The 13,734-nt window shown below is 40.1% G+C and overlaps 1 protein-coding gene across 1 annotated transcript in view; it reads left to right on the top strand.

The window, feature by feature from the left end:
* The window catches only part of RPRD2 (regulation of nuclear pre-mRNA domain containing 2), a 110,915-nt gene that overhangs the window by 38,329 nt on the left and 58,852 nt on the right, over positions 1 to 13,734 (top strand). Inside the window, exon 2 of the mRNA XM_032267487.1 lies at positions 10,165 to 10,295. Within this exon, the coding sequence (XP_032123378.1) occupies positions 10,165 to 10,295 (131 nt within the window). The remainder of the gene's footprint in view (positions 1 to 10,164; positions 10,296 to 13,734) is intronic.

The raw sequence follows: 13,734 nt of genomic DNA, 5'->3' as shown, positions 1-13,734 counted from the left end.
TTTTTTTTTAAGATAAAGTCTTGCTCTGTTGCCCAGGCTGGAGTGTAATAATGCAATCTCAGCTCACCGCAACCTCTGCCTCCCAGGTTCAATCAGTTCTCCTGCCTCAGCCTCCCGAGTAGCCAGGATTACAGGCACCTACCACCATGCCCAGCTAGTTTTTGTATTTTTGTATTTTTCGTTTCACCATGTTGGTCAGGCTGGGCTCAAACTCCTGATCTCAGGTTATCCACCCACCTTGGCCTCCCAAAGTGCTGGGATTACAGGCATGACCCACCGTGCCTGGCCCACATATACGTTATTTAATATAATGTATTTACATAATGGTATATGTGCATTTTTTTTTACCTGTGTTTTCACTAACTGTCATGCAAGCATCTTCATGTTATTTATCAACCACATAATACCGATGTACCTTTATTTAACTGTTCCCCTGTTACTATTCTTTAGGTTGCTCCTAGTTTTTCTACAGTTATAAATAACATTTTTGTCCATGTGGCTTTTCTTTCTGTTTTTCCTTTCTACAGCCTGTTTTATAAAAGAAGAGACAGACCTAAGCTAATGAAAATGAATCTTTTTCAAGAGTTACAACTCAGATCTTTGGACTCCCCTGCTGATGCCCTTTCCATTATACCATAATGCTTGTTTTCTATAATTGAAAGACTACATGGGTTGAAAACATTTTACGTATCAGCTATCTTAGCCCATTGTTGGAACAAGGCAAGGTAGACATAAAATATTAATAATTCAAGTTAAAAATCATCTAAATCGTCTCCTACCAAGTTAACAGTTTTATTTTGTAGGTACTTAGACTTAAGTCAGTAACCTTCCACTTTCCTATTGTTAATCCCTTTCCCCTTCTCAATAATAATTAAAAGAAAGTTGAATATTTAGCCTATAGATTGTTGAGGAATTGATGTTGTAAGAACACTGGCTATATCTAGATTAACTTCTGCAACAGCCCCTAGAATTCCTCATTGAACCTAGTTCCTACCTATGCTTTGCATACACAGAAGCCTTATGGGATTGTTAGCCAAACTGAAGAGATTACTACTTTTTTTTCCCCCCTGTTCTTCTTTTCCTTCTCTCTTTTTTTTTTTCTAATTTATTTATTCAAGAAATAGTTACTGAAAGCCTACTAAGTGTTAGGCAGTATTCTAGGTGCTGAGAATTCAACAGTAAATAAAACTGACAAAAATGCTTGCCCTTATAGGCTTATATTCTCATGGGGGAGATAGGCAGAAAATAAATTTTATAGTATATTGGAAAGTTATGTGTTATTTGAGAAAATAAAGCAAAGAAGGGTGGGTTGTTGGCTTGATGTTGCAATTTTTTTTTTTTTTTTTTGAGACGGAGGCTTGCTCTGTTGCCCAGACTGAAGTGCAGTGGCACAGTCTTGGCTCACTGCAACCTCTGCCTCCCGGGTCAAGAGATTCTCCTGCCTCAGCCTCCTCAGTAGCTAGGAGGCTGTGCCACCATGCCCAGCTGATTTTTGTATTTTATTTTATTTATTTGTTTTATTTATTTTGAGAGATGGAGTCTCACTCGTGTTGCCCAGGTTGAGTGCAATGGTGCAATCTTGGGTCACAGAAACCTCCGCCTCCTGGTTTCAAGCAATTCTCCTGCCTCGGCTTCCCGAGTAGCTGGGATTACAGGCATGTGCCACCACGCCGGGCCGATTTTTGTGTTTTTAGTAGAGATGAGGTTTCTTCATGTTGGTCAGGTGGTCTCCATGTTGGTCTTGACCTCAGATGATCTGCCCACCTCGCCCTCCCAAAGTGCTGGGATTATAGGCATCACCCACTGTGCCCAGCTGATTTTTGTATTTTTAGTAGAGATGGGGTTTTACAATGTTGGACAGACTGATCTCAAAGTCCTGCCCTCAAGTGATCTATCCGCGTCAGCCTCCCAAAGTGCTGCGATTAAGATGTGAGCTACTGCACTGGGCCTGATGTTGCAGTTTTAAGTAAGGTAGTCAAGGATGTATTCACTGAGAAGGTAACATTTGAGCAAGATTTAAAGGCAGTGATTGAATGAGCCATGAGAAATACGGGGAAAGTTCCAGAACAGTGAGCTTAACAGACTGTGAGGCAAGGAGTCAGCCAGGTGTGTTGTAGGCCTTGTAAAGACAGCACTGTGGCCGTTGTGGCTACAATGGAATCAGTGGTGATGAGGAAATTGGGTCAGGGAGATAACACAGTGTCAGATTGTTTAGGATTTATAGGCCATTGTAAGGACTTTTAACTTTATTAAGGAGGGGACCATTATTGGAGGGATTTAAGAAGTGGAGTAATACGGTCTTCTTTTTTTTTTTTTGAGCTGAAATCTCGCTCTGTTGCCAGGCTGGAGTGCAGTGGTGCAATCTCAGCTCACTGCAACCTCCGCCTCCTGGGTTCAACTGATTCTTCTGCCTCAGCCCCCCGAGTAACTGGGACTACAGGCATGCGCCACTATGCCCAGCTAATTTTTTTATTTTTTAGTAGAGACGGGGTTTCACCATGTTGGCCAGGATTGTCTCGATGTCTTCACCTCATGATCCTCCCACCTCAGCCTCCCAAAGTGCTAGTATTACAGGCATGAGCCACTGCACCCAGGCCATCAATTTATATTTTTAAAGGATCACTCTCTTTTTCTGAGTTGAGATTAGACTCAAGCCAGGCAAAGGTAGAAGCAGGGAGATTAGGTAGGAGGCTGCTGCAATAATTCAGGCAAAAGATGATAGTCACTTAGACCACAGGCAGTGGTGGAGGAAGTAAGTAGTGGTTGGAGTCTGTGTATTTTTTTTTAACTTGTTGATTTTGAATAATTTCAAATGTTAAAAAAATTGCAAGAGTATTACAAAAACCTTCTGTGTACTTTTCACTCAGATCCCCCAGTTATTAGCATTTTAACATACTTGCTTTATCTCTCTTACTTCTCTCTCTGCGGGCACGAACCCTTTTTTTTCCTGAACTATTTAAGCATATGTTGCAGACATGCTTCCCTCTTTAGTACTTTGGTGTTCATTTCCTAAAAGGAAGGATATTTTCCTTATACAGTTGTATTAGTCAGCTTGGCTGCCATAACAAAATACCACAGACTGGGTGGCTTAAACAAAGACATTGATTTTTTCACAGTTGTAGAGGTTGCAGAGTTCAAGATTAAGGTCCAGTTTAGTCTCTGGTAAGGGCTCAGGGCTCCTCCTGGCTTTGCTCTGTCACCCAGGCTAGAGTGCAGTGGAGCGATCATGGCTCACTGCACCTTCAGCCTCCCAGGCTCCAGTGATCCTCCCACCTCAGCCTCCGAGTAACTATAGTTGTGTGCAGTTACAACTGGCTCACTTAAAAACATTTTTTTGTATAGATGGTATCTTACTGTGTTGTGCAGGTTGGTACTAACCCCATAGAGTTGTGCTGAGGATGTCAGTTAATATCTATATCCTCTTTAAAACAGTCCCTGGCATATAGAAAGTATTAAGTATTTGTTAAATAAATTAAAAATTATAGGCTGAGCATGGTGGCTCACACCTGTAATCCCAGCACTTTGGAGGCTGAGGTGGGCGGATCATGAGGTCAGGAGATCAAGACTATCCTGGCTAACATAGTGAAAACCCATCTCTACTAAAAAGACAAAAATTAGCTAGGTATGGCGGTGTGTGTCTGTAACCCCAGCTACTTATGAAGCTGAAGCAGGAGAATCGCTTGAACCCAGGAGACAGAGGTTGCAGTGAGCCAAGATCTTGCCACTGTACTTTGGCTTGGTGACAGAGCCAGACTCCATCTCAAAAAAATAAATAAATAAATAAATAAATATAAATAAAAATAAAAAAATATATATATATATCTCCTAAATCTTTCCCTTTTCCAAATCCAAAGACGCTCATTGCATAGTCCTCCTCAGCACTTTTTCTTATGAGCTGCTCTGTCTGGAATACCCTTCCCCTTCCTTCCTGCCTATGAAAATTTAACTTCTTTATCAAATATGTATTTAGTATTAATTGGACACCTGGGCCAGGGGCGGTGTCTCACACCTGTAATCCCAGCACTTTGGGAGGCTAAGGTGGGCGGATCACCTGAGGTCAGGAGTTTGAGACCAGCCTGCTCAACATGGTGAAACCCTGTCTCTACTAAAATACAAAAATTAGCTGGGCATGGTGGCAGGATGTCTGTAATCTCAGCTACTGGGGCGGCTGAGGCAGGAGAATTGCTTGAACCTGGGAGACGGAGGTTGCATTGAGCTGAGATCATGCCACTGTACTCCATCCTGGGTGACAGAGTGAGACTCCATCTCAAAAATAAAAATAAAAATTGGATACCTACCAGACATTGAATTAGTCATTGATAACAAGATAGTATTGTAATCTCAGCATTTTGGGAGGCCAAGGTAAGAGGATCATGAGCAAAACCCTGTCTCAACAAACAAGCAAGCAAACAAAAGACTAAGGCAATAAACAATAGAAATTCCAGTTTTATGGGTGCTTATAATCCAGTGGGATACAGACAGGTATACTGCAGTGTGATAAATGCTATAACAAGGAAAAGTATAGGGTGCTTAAAGCATCTTCCCAGACTACCTCAACCGCCTTTTTTTATTCCTCCAGAATTTCCAAAGTTCTCTGACTAGAGTGGAGAGTTTGCACTGGGGAGAAGTAGTAATAAAATAGTTTGTGGTTTGCGGGAAGAAGTAGAGATTTAACATGGGGGTGGTCAGAAACTGATGTGAATTAAATTTAAAATTTTGGACATTTTCCTATGGATGAGTAGAAAACCACTGAAAACGATGTAGGATGAGTTATCACAGAAAAGGAAAATTCTGAGTAAAAGAGAACACAAGGTAGCAGGGTTTTTGGAAATTGTGAGTAATTCATTAAAGATAGAACTTTGAATTTGAGGGGGAAGAAATGATACTGGAAGAGAAAGCAGGATGGAGATCATAAAGGAAGCTAAAATCTTTCAGCTTTTTCCATTGAGCAGTGTGAAATCATGGACAGATTTGATATGAGAAATAATTGGATAATTTTTGCATATTTGAAAATGAATTTGTCTCCTACTTCTGCCTTGCTCCCCTGTTAAAATAAAAACAGGAACTGATTTATATCCCACTCCTGAATGCATGTAAAATTTATACAAAAATATCTTCTATGAAAATGATTTGTAGGCTGGGCACGGTAGCTCGTGCCTGTAATCCTAGCACTTCGGGAAGCCAAGGTGGATGGATTGCCTGAGCTTAGGAGTTCAAGACCAGCTTGGGCCACATAGTGAAACCCCATCTCTGCTAAAATACAAGAAATTAGCCAGACGTAGCAGCATGCACCTGTAGTCCCAGCTACTCGGGAGATTGAGGCAGGGAATTGCTAAAACCCGCGATGCAGAGGCTGCGGTGAGCCAGGATTGCACTACTGCACTCTAGCCTCGGCAACAGAAAGAGACTTCTCCTCTTAAAAACAGAAAAAGAAAAGAAAATGATTTGTAACCTGTAGACTTAATACCTGGGAGATGTCTTGAGATGTAAAATCCCATCCTTTGTGCTGTGGGTTTTTTGTTTTCTTCAAATAAATCTGATCTTTTGAGAGAGAGAGACAGAGAGAGAGAGAGGAAGGAAGGAAGGGAGGAAGGGAAGGGAAGGAAGGGAGGGAGGAAGGAGAAAGGAAGAGAAAAGAAATAAATTTGGCAACAATATAGCGAGGAAATTTAAGGGGACCAAGTCTAGGGACAGATGACTAGTTAGGAGGCTGTTGCAGGAGTGGTCCAGGTCAATGGTGATGAATCCTAGAAAACAGCAATAGTAGGAAAGGAAATACAAGAGGGGATAAAGTTGAGAAATATTATTGGAGACAAAATTGGGTAGAGTTGGGAGGTTTATTAATAGATGTAAGGGGGTAAGGAGAAGGAGTTAGAAAGAATTGCTAAAATTCTGACTAAAGAGTACTAATAGAAGAAGAGGAAGATGATTAATGTTTTATTAATCATAAAATATTAAAATCAGCTGGGTGCAGTGGCTCATGTCTGTAATCCCAGCACTTTGGGAAGATGAGGCAGGTGGATCCCTTGAGGCCGGGAGTTCAAGACCAGCCTGTCTCTACTAAAAATTCAAAATTAGCCGGGCGTAGTGGCACAGCTTATAATCCCAGCTACTCAGGAGGGTGAGGCAGGAGAATTGCTTGAACCCAGGAGGCAGAGGTTGCACTGAGCCATTGCACTCCAGCCTGGGAAACGAGCGAAATTAGCCAGACATAGTGGCACGTGCCTGTAGTCCCAGCTACTTGGGAGGCTGTGGTGGAAAGATAACTGGAACCCAAGAGGCAGAGGTTGCAGTGGGCCAAGATTGTGACTGTATTCCAGCCTGGGTGACAGAAATATATAAATAAATAAAATCAACCTCAGGGCACCTCGGAGACTTTGAGGTGGATGTGTACATTAACTGGTAAAGGGAAATCCAAGCCTGACATTTACAGATACGGGAGTCATTGATACCTAGGTTGAAATAATTAAAGCAACCAGGAGGTGGAAGAAGGCGATTATGCTGGTAGCATTCCATTTTCTCCGTGTTAAGCCCTGTCTTAATTATTTTACATACATTGTTTTATTTAGTTCTAACAATCCTGTGAGGCTGTCACAGGAAAGCAACATAGAGAAGAGACTCCAAAGCTAACAAATGACAGAGCCAGAAATGGAAAAGATTAACTTAAAAGCCTGAAATGTTAAAACACTATGCTATGAGTAGAGAACAGTGCTCAGGAGAGAATCCTGGAGAACATCAGCATTTAAAAGAGGATGATCATGGGCAGACTGGCTACCTATACATGATTGTAGAGGAGGAGCCAGAGAGGTAGGATGAAAACCAGGAGAGTGGTTAAGACAGAAGCCAAAGGAGAAAGTATTGTGACATTTTTCTGTGTGCCAAAAGCCGCAAATAAATAACGTTTTTAAAAATCTCCATTGGGTTTACTAAATTGGAATTTATTAGCAACCTTGAAATTTGGTGTTTGAGTGAACTCTTGGCAACATAAATGAGATAATAATTTGTATAAAGCTGTTAGCATGGTAGATTGCATATTTTTTAAGTGCAATAAAAAGATGGCTCCTATAATTATGGAGTTAATGGGAGTTAAAAGTGTAGACAGTGAACATACAAAACTCATTCGGACTCTTCACCGTAAAAGATCTTAACGAACATTAGGCAAGGAAGGAAAGGCTAGGGATAACGTAAGGTGGTCGCAAGAAAGTGTCAAGATAGGAGAAACATGCATATACATATGTTGAAAGACAGCCTGAAGGAATACAATATAAATATAAATAAGAAGCTGGGCACAGTGGCTCGCGCCTGTAATCCGAACACTTTGGGAGGCTGAGGTGGGTGGATCACCTGAGGTCAGGAGTTCAAGACCAGCCTGCCAACATGGTAAAACCCCATCTCTACTAAAAATGCAAAAAAATTAGTTGGGCATGGTAATAGGCACCTGTAATCCCAGCTACTTCAGGAGGCTGAGGCAAGAGAATCGCTTGAACCCAGGAGGCGGAGATTGAGTCGAGATTGTGCCATTGCACTCCAGCCTGGGCGACAAGAGGGAAACTCTGTCTCAAAATAAATAAAAAATAATAAATAAATAAATAAAAATAGGAATCAAACTAAAATAGAAGCAAGGACAGGCCAGGCGCAGTAGTTCATTCCTGTAATCTCAGCACTTTTGGAGGCCAAGGCAGGCAGATTGCTTGAGCCCAAGAATATAGGACCAGCCTGGGCAACATGACAAAACCTTATCTCTACTAAAAATACAAAGAAAAATTAGCCAGGCATGGTGGCATGCCTGAAGTCCCAACTACTTGAGAGGCCTGAGGTGGGAGGATCAGCTGAGCCCTAGACTAAGGCTATGGTGAACCGTGATCACATCACCGCACCCCACCCTAGGTGAAAGGAATGAGACCCTGCCTGCAAACAAACGAACACAAACAAAAAAGAAGCAAACATAGTTAATGGAGCATAAGGTTCTCAAGGTGTGAATAGAGTCTAGGAAACAGTAAGTAATGAAAGGATTACTCTTTAATAGGAGGAGTGATGCTTTTTGTTAGGTAAATTGATCTAGGTGAGTTTAAATGTGGATGCATTTTTTTTTTTGACAGAAGATAATTTCCATCTAATGAATTCTGCTTTCCCTGTGAAACACCATGTAAGCTTGTCTCCTGAGAGTGAGAAGATACGTGGTAAAGACTCGGACCTGACAAGTGGTTAAAATTTGAAATACTTCTTTGAGAGAGAATACTGACTTAACACATCTGAGGGGGACAGTATGTATCATTGAGGGCCCAGGTGAAAAAGGAGACTTAATTTATAGGATTTAAATTTTCTTTTTGGTATGATTTTTCTTCAGCAGAACCCAGCAACAGAAATAAAGATGGAGTAAAGGCAGTTAGTTAGAATGATCCAAATTTGGGATTTCATTGAGTGCGTGAGATAGAAGGCGGAATTAGCAGGGAGAAGGAAAAGAGTATGAGGGTTTTAGTAGTGGTTTAAATAATGGACAAGGATTCTGGAATCGGTGAATAATTGAGTACTGAGAAGAGAATGTAGAATTAGAGGGAAAAAAAACTGAGATCTTTTAGAGGAAAAAAAAAAAACAGATCTTGATGAAACTGAAGAAAAGTATAATGGGAGTGGGAGGTTGTGGTCAGAGAAGGAGATTTTAAAATGTACAAAGGAGTGGTTCTTAGAGGTCACTGAATCTGGGTTCAAGGAACTGATAGGCAAGAAAACATGGGGGATTATCCATATAGACTTTGAAATTGCCCAGCAGAATAATGAAACTTAAGGTGACTTTGCTCCGGGTTCCAGATAGTACATTGATTGGGCCTTGTCATGAGCTGTTGAAAAGTTTACCTGACTGGGTGCAGTGGCTCACGCCTGTAATCCCAGCACTTTGGAAAGCCAAAGTGGGCAGAACACCTGAAGTCAGGAGTTTGAGATCAGCCTGGCCAACATGGTATAAAACCCCATCTCTACTAAAAGTACAAAATAATTAGCTGTGCATGGTGGTGTGCACCTATAGTCCCAGCTACTTGGGAGGCTGAGACAGGGGAATCACTTGAGCCCAGGAGGTGGAGGTTGCAGTGAGCTGAGATTGTGCCACTTCACTCCAGCCTGGGCAACGGAGCAAGACTCCATCTCAAAAAAAAAAAAAAAGACCAGGCATGGTGGCTCATGCCTGTAATCCCAGCACTTTGGGAGGCCAAGGCGGGTGGATCACAAGGTCAAGAGTTCAAGATCAGCCTGACCAATATGGTGAAACCCCATCTCTACAAAAAATATTGGTCAGGCGTGTAATCCCAGCTACTCAGGAGGCTGAGGCAGGAGAATTGCTTGAACCCGGGAAGTGAAGGTTACATTGAGCTGAGATAGTGCCACTGTATTCCAGCCTGGGCAACAGAGTGAGATGATGTCTGAAAAAAAAAAAAAAAAAGAGAAAGAAAAGCTTAACCTAGATGCATACGTAGGATCATATTATTTTGCAGGACACTTGTCTAGTGATGAAAGCAGCAGCAGCAGCAGCAGAGCCTCCCTCCAGTAGATGGGAAGACTAAGATGTATCTAAGTAGTGTCTGGATTGGTTGATAGGGAGAGGGTCTATCTATAATAAATGTGAAGCAGTTTGCTTAAGGTCACATTCTGATTTGATTACAAAGCCCCATGCTCTTTCTACTAACTTTGGTATTTCTGCAACAAGTTGAGCATGTTCAGCTCTTTTTTCTTTTCTTTCTTTTTTTTTTTTTTTGTCATCCCAGATGTCTGAGACTATAATTTTGTTTTATTTTAGCTTCTCCAGAGTTAATGGGCTTTTTTTTTTTTTAGCGCCATACGTCTACAAAGTTAGGGAGAAATCTCCTTGACAAGGAGTGCCTTGAGCAGAAACTTAACCTGAAGTAGTCAAGGTTTTTAGTGCGTTCAGTAAACTGATCCGTTACTTCATTTGGCTTTTTATCCGTCCATCCTTACTCCCTTTCACCATTAGTTCATTTGTTGGTTTATCCATTCATCCTTCCTCCATTCCATCCATGTAATTACATTCATCTTTTTATATCCATGTTTAAAAAAAACAAAAACCAGTTAGTTTGAGAACACTGTATTTGGTATAAGTTGAACTAAGTATAAATTGACTCATTTGGTTTTATTTATTGTCTTTGTCATCTCTAGCTGCATATCCCCACCGTTTGAATCTCTTTTACCTTGCCAATGATGTCATACAGAACTGTAAAAGGAAAAATGCAATCATATTCCGTGAATCATTTGCTGATGTACTTCCTGAAGCAGCTGCTCTGGTGAAGTAAGTAAATCTTTATTGCTCTATGGGATCTAAGCTTAGACAATTTAGAATTTTAGTTTCTCTACCCATTAAGAACTGTAATAGTTGAACATGCTTGAAGATTCAAGGATAATTTGCCCAAGTGGTTCATTATCACTTTCTTGTTAACACACACTTTTTTTTGTTTTTTGGGGGGTGATGTGTGTGTGTGAGACGGAGTCTCGCTCTGACACTCAGGCTAGAGTGCAGGGGCGCGATCTCGGCTCACTCCAACCTCTACCTCCTGGGCTCAAGCAATTCTCCTGCCTCAGCCTCCTGAGTAGCTGGGACTACAGGTGCCTGCCACTACACACAGCTAACTTTTTGTATTTTTAGTAGAGATGGGGTTTCACTGTGTTAGCCAGGATGGTCTCGACCTGCTGACCTCGTGATCCAGCCTTCCAAAGTGCTGGGATTACAGGCATGAGCCACCACACCCGGCCGTGTTTTTCTTTTAAAAACTCTGTCTTCTGTTTTCAAAAGTCTGGTCTCTTGTTTATCCTACCCTGACCATGTATGTCTCCTGGTGATAATCTCGGAATGTGTTTCTAACTACTGCACTGGTTTTGTTTGTTTGTTTTAACACATTTCATTTCTTCTTTCTGAGTCTTCCTGAAATTTTTTTCCCTCCATGAACTCTGTAAAGAGAAAGGGAAATTATTTCCCAATGTCATATTCCCAACTCCATATTGATTTATTTAACTTCATTTGTAGCAATAGTTGGATGCAGCACTTCTCACAGTACTCATATGAAATGATCAAAGGAAGAAGGGTTCTGTGCTCAAATAAGTTTAGAGGATGATCCATACTAATTTTCCTTCCCTGAAGATTCAAACTAAACATTACCATACCAATAATTTGGTTTCTTTGGGGGTCTTTACAATGCTAATTTCAAAACAGCATTTCCTAACCTCTAACCATGGGCCCTTCTTTTTGAATACCTGTTGAACATCCCTACATTCAGGGAGAATTCTGATGTATGTATAGTACAAACTTACATCTGATCTTATTTTGGCCCTGTATTAATAGTGTGTTCTTCGTGTTGCATTTGTATTTGTAAATTGTTTTCTACAAGAGACACAGTTACAGGATAAACAGTATGTGAAACAATATATAAACAATTATATGGAACAACCATGATAGCTAAATACTTTCTCAGATTATATATTTATTATCATTGACCCATTTGTTAGTATTAATGCAGTCAGAACTGAATGATCCTGTGAAACTATGGAATATGTTGAAAATTGAAAATAAGAAGTAAACAAAAGAACTGATCTTCCTTCCTTAGGATTGTTAACTTGAAATGTCTACTTTGCTATTACAAAAGATTAAAATATGGCTCTACTTGAATGTCCTAAGTAAACAAGTGCATAAAATAATAACATTTACCATTTGTTGGATATTTATTATTGACTAAATATACAAAATGCTTTATCATTTAATTTTGAGAACAACTTTATACCATTGTTACCCCTTTTCTTTTTTTGAGACAGAGTTTCTCTCTTGTCGCCAGGCTGGAGTGCAGTGGCCCAATCTTAGGTCACTGCACTCTTCGCCACCCAGGTTCAAGTGATTCTCCTGCCTCAGCTTCAGGAGGGATTACAGGCATGGACTACCATGCCCGGCTAATTTTGTATTTTTACTAGAGACAGGATTTTTCCATGTTGGTCAGGCTGGTCTCGAACTCCCGACCTCAGGTGATCCACCCATCTCAGCCTCCCAAAGTTCTGGGATTACAGGCATGCGCCATGGGGACTGGCCTTGAAAACAGATTTTTTAATCCAAAATACATTTTGTTCCAAGCATTTCGGGTAAGGGATACCTAACTTGTACTGTGAATTCAACCCACCACAAGAAGGGTTTCTCATGAAGGGAACTTTTATAACACTTTCTCATAAAAAAGGTTTATGAAGAAAGTCTTAGCACTATTTGCAAATTTGGATTTTGGCAGTTAAGAAACTTCCAGAACCCCCATTCTTCTTTCTTTATACTCTTTCTGGGACTGACTCATGGATTTTACTGTTACTTCTATGCTAATAAATGCTTTATCTGTATTCGACCATGTCCAAACTACTTTCTGAGAATTACTGCTTTTTTTATTTTTTATTTTTTTTAAATGCAGGGTCTGGCTCTGTTACCCAGGCTAGAGTGCAGTGGTGCTGTCTCGGCTCACTGCAGCCTGTCCCCTGGGCTCAAGCCATTCTCCCACCTCAGCCTCCCAAGTAGCTGGGACTTAAGGCATACACCACCACACCTGGCTAATTTTTGCATTTTTTTGTAGAGGCAAGGTTTTGCTATGTTGCCCAGCCTGATCTCAAACTCCAGGGCTCAAGTGGTCTACCCGGCTTCCCAAAGCGTTGGGGTTACAGGCATGAGCCATAGCACCTGGCCAGTTGAGAATCACTACATAATGTTACGTGTTGATATTTAGCTCAGAATGCCTGAAACAATAGCATGCCTTACTTTGTGTAAAGTCCTACTCCTACAATTTATGTAAAAATACATTACAATATGAACTGAAAATTGCTATATAAATGGTAATTAACTTTGCAGATAAGCAGATTGGATTTTATTTCTTTTCACAAAATGAGAAAAAGTGAAGTCCAGAGCAGTTAAGATATTGCCCAAAGGAAAATGACAATTTAGTAAAAGACCTGGGACTAGAACCCAGATTTTTCTGACGCTTAGTCCTCTATTATTTCTATTCTGCCACATAGCCCTTCTAAATCTAACTTGCAATTTTTCATTTTATAACAACCCCTAAGTCATCTTTTAGTTTTCTTTCTTCTTTTTTAGTCACTTACCAGGGACTGATTCTTCTGTTAAAGTGTCTTTATCCTTTTCTCTCTCCCTTTTAATTTTGTTATTGTTGCTCTGTTTGCTATATTTATATTAGTGTAGTAGCCTACTAACTAATTTCTCAGTTTCTGTTACCTTTTTCGTTTACTTCAGACTGCGTACACACGGATGTCCAGAGATATAATGGTTTAAGAACATAGTCTCTGGAACCAGTATGCATAGATTTGAATCTGCCTCTGCTACCTCCTAACTCCATAATTTTAGGTAAATAAAATTAGTTTATCATCTGCATAATTAATCCAGTAATAGTACCTATTCCATAAATTGTGGAAACCAAATGAGTTAATAATATATATAAAGGGCTTAGAACAGTGACTGGCATCTAATAAACACTTGATAAATGTTAGCCTACTACTGCTATTATTATTATTAACAAATTAATGTTGGCAAGGCACTGAAAATCCTTTAAAATATTTTTAATATATATTTATATTTATATATACATTTATCTGTTATAGATAAATTTATACGTATATATATTTTAAAATATATTTTTATATTGCTTTATGATGTAAGCAATTTCTTTCCATCTTTTTTTTTTTTTTTTTTTTTTTTTTTTT

This window comes from Sapajus apella, unplaced genomic scaffold (assembly GCF_009761245.1).
Source record: "Sapajus apella isolate SASKATOON/1434 unplaced genomic scaffold, GSC_monkey_1.0 scaffold169, whole genome shotgun sequence".
Lineage (NCBI taxonomy): Eukaryota > Metazoa > Chordata > Mammalia > Primates > Cebidae > Sapajus > Sapajus apella.
The sequence above is the reverse complement of the archived record's forward strand: the minus strand, read 5'-3'. Positions and strand labels throughout refer to the sequence as shown.